Source organism: Galeopterus variegatus, unplaced genomic scaffold (assembly GCF_000696425.1).
Source record: "Galeopterus variegatus unplaced genomic scaffold, G_variegatus-3.0.2 Scaffold55581, whole genome shotgun sequence".
In the NCBI taxonomy this organism is placed as follows: Eukaryota; Metazoa; Chordata; class Mammalia; order Dermoptera; family Cynocephalidae; genus Galeopterus; species Galeopterus variegatus.
In genome coordinates, this window is record NW_007781692.1 from 1,986 (window position 1) to 2,994 (window position 1,009).

A 1,009-nucleotide genomic window follows, 5' to 3' on the forward strand; every position below is an offset into this window, starting at 1 on the left:
TGGGACAGTCCAGCCTTACACATCTGCTTCCTTGGTGAGTTTATGTTCAAGCTTGTAACACTGTGGGAGGATAACTGTTACTCTGTTGACAGTAATAAGTTGCAATATCTTCAGGCTCCAGGCTGCTGATGGTGAGAGTGAAATCTGTCCCAGATCCACTGCCACTGAACCTCGAGGGGACCCCACTTTGCAAATTGGATACATAATAGATCAGGAGCTTAGGAGACTCCCCTGGTTTCTGTTGATACCAGTGTAAATTACTGCTAATGCCCTGACTGGCCTGGCAAGTGATGGTGACTCTGTCTCCCACAGATGCAGACAAGGAGGATGGAGATTGGGTCATCTGGATATCACATCTGGCAGCTGAAGTTGAAACATAAAATAAAGATATCTACATAATGAATCACATTATAAGAGGAATTCCTGTAGAGCAAGGGGGTACTTCCCACAGTGGCTAACTAAATTGTTAGTGTCCTCCCTCCTTACCTGACAGCCAGAGCAGCAAGAGCCCCAGGAGCTGAGCAGGTGGTCTCATGTCCATGCTGTGTCCTGACAAGGACTGAGTCCTGCACAGGGTGTGACCAGCCTATGAATAAGTCTTCAGGGCAATGGGCTGTGCTTTGGGAACATGAAAATCACAGGGGCTGGAGAAGGGCTGGGCACAGCTAGAGGACTGGCTCATCTCAGTTACTCAGAACATGCACCGTGTCCCCAGGTGTCCCAGGACAGACCAGGACAGCACAGATTTTCCTACATAGAATGTGTTTCTTTTTGGGGACAATTTTGTTAAAAAGGACATTTTTGGATCAATAATCAGAACATGAAATGGACTTGGGGACTAGATGAAGAAATGTTACTCTACAAAATTTACAGGAGAACACCCTTGTGTGTAGGAAAAACATAGTATATCTAAGAGTGTGGTGCTGTCAGATATTCAGCTTACTCTGAAATGGATCTTGTGGGGGAAAATTAAATACTTTGGGCTGTACCCATGACACTTCTGTGATTG

At 45.7% G+C, this 1,009-nt stretch overlaps 1 gene segment (V, D, J or C); it reads right to left on the reverse strand.

Moving 5' to 3' along the window:
* Positions 1–46: 46 nt before the first annotated feature.
* On the reverse strand, positions 47–600 carry LOC103584430. The segment is given in 2 exon segments: positions 47–363; positions 487–600. Coding segments are annotated over 2 exon segments (372 nt in total).
* Positions 601–1,009: the final 409 nt, after the last annotated feature.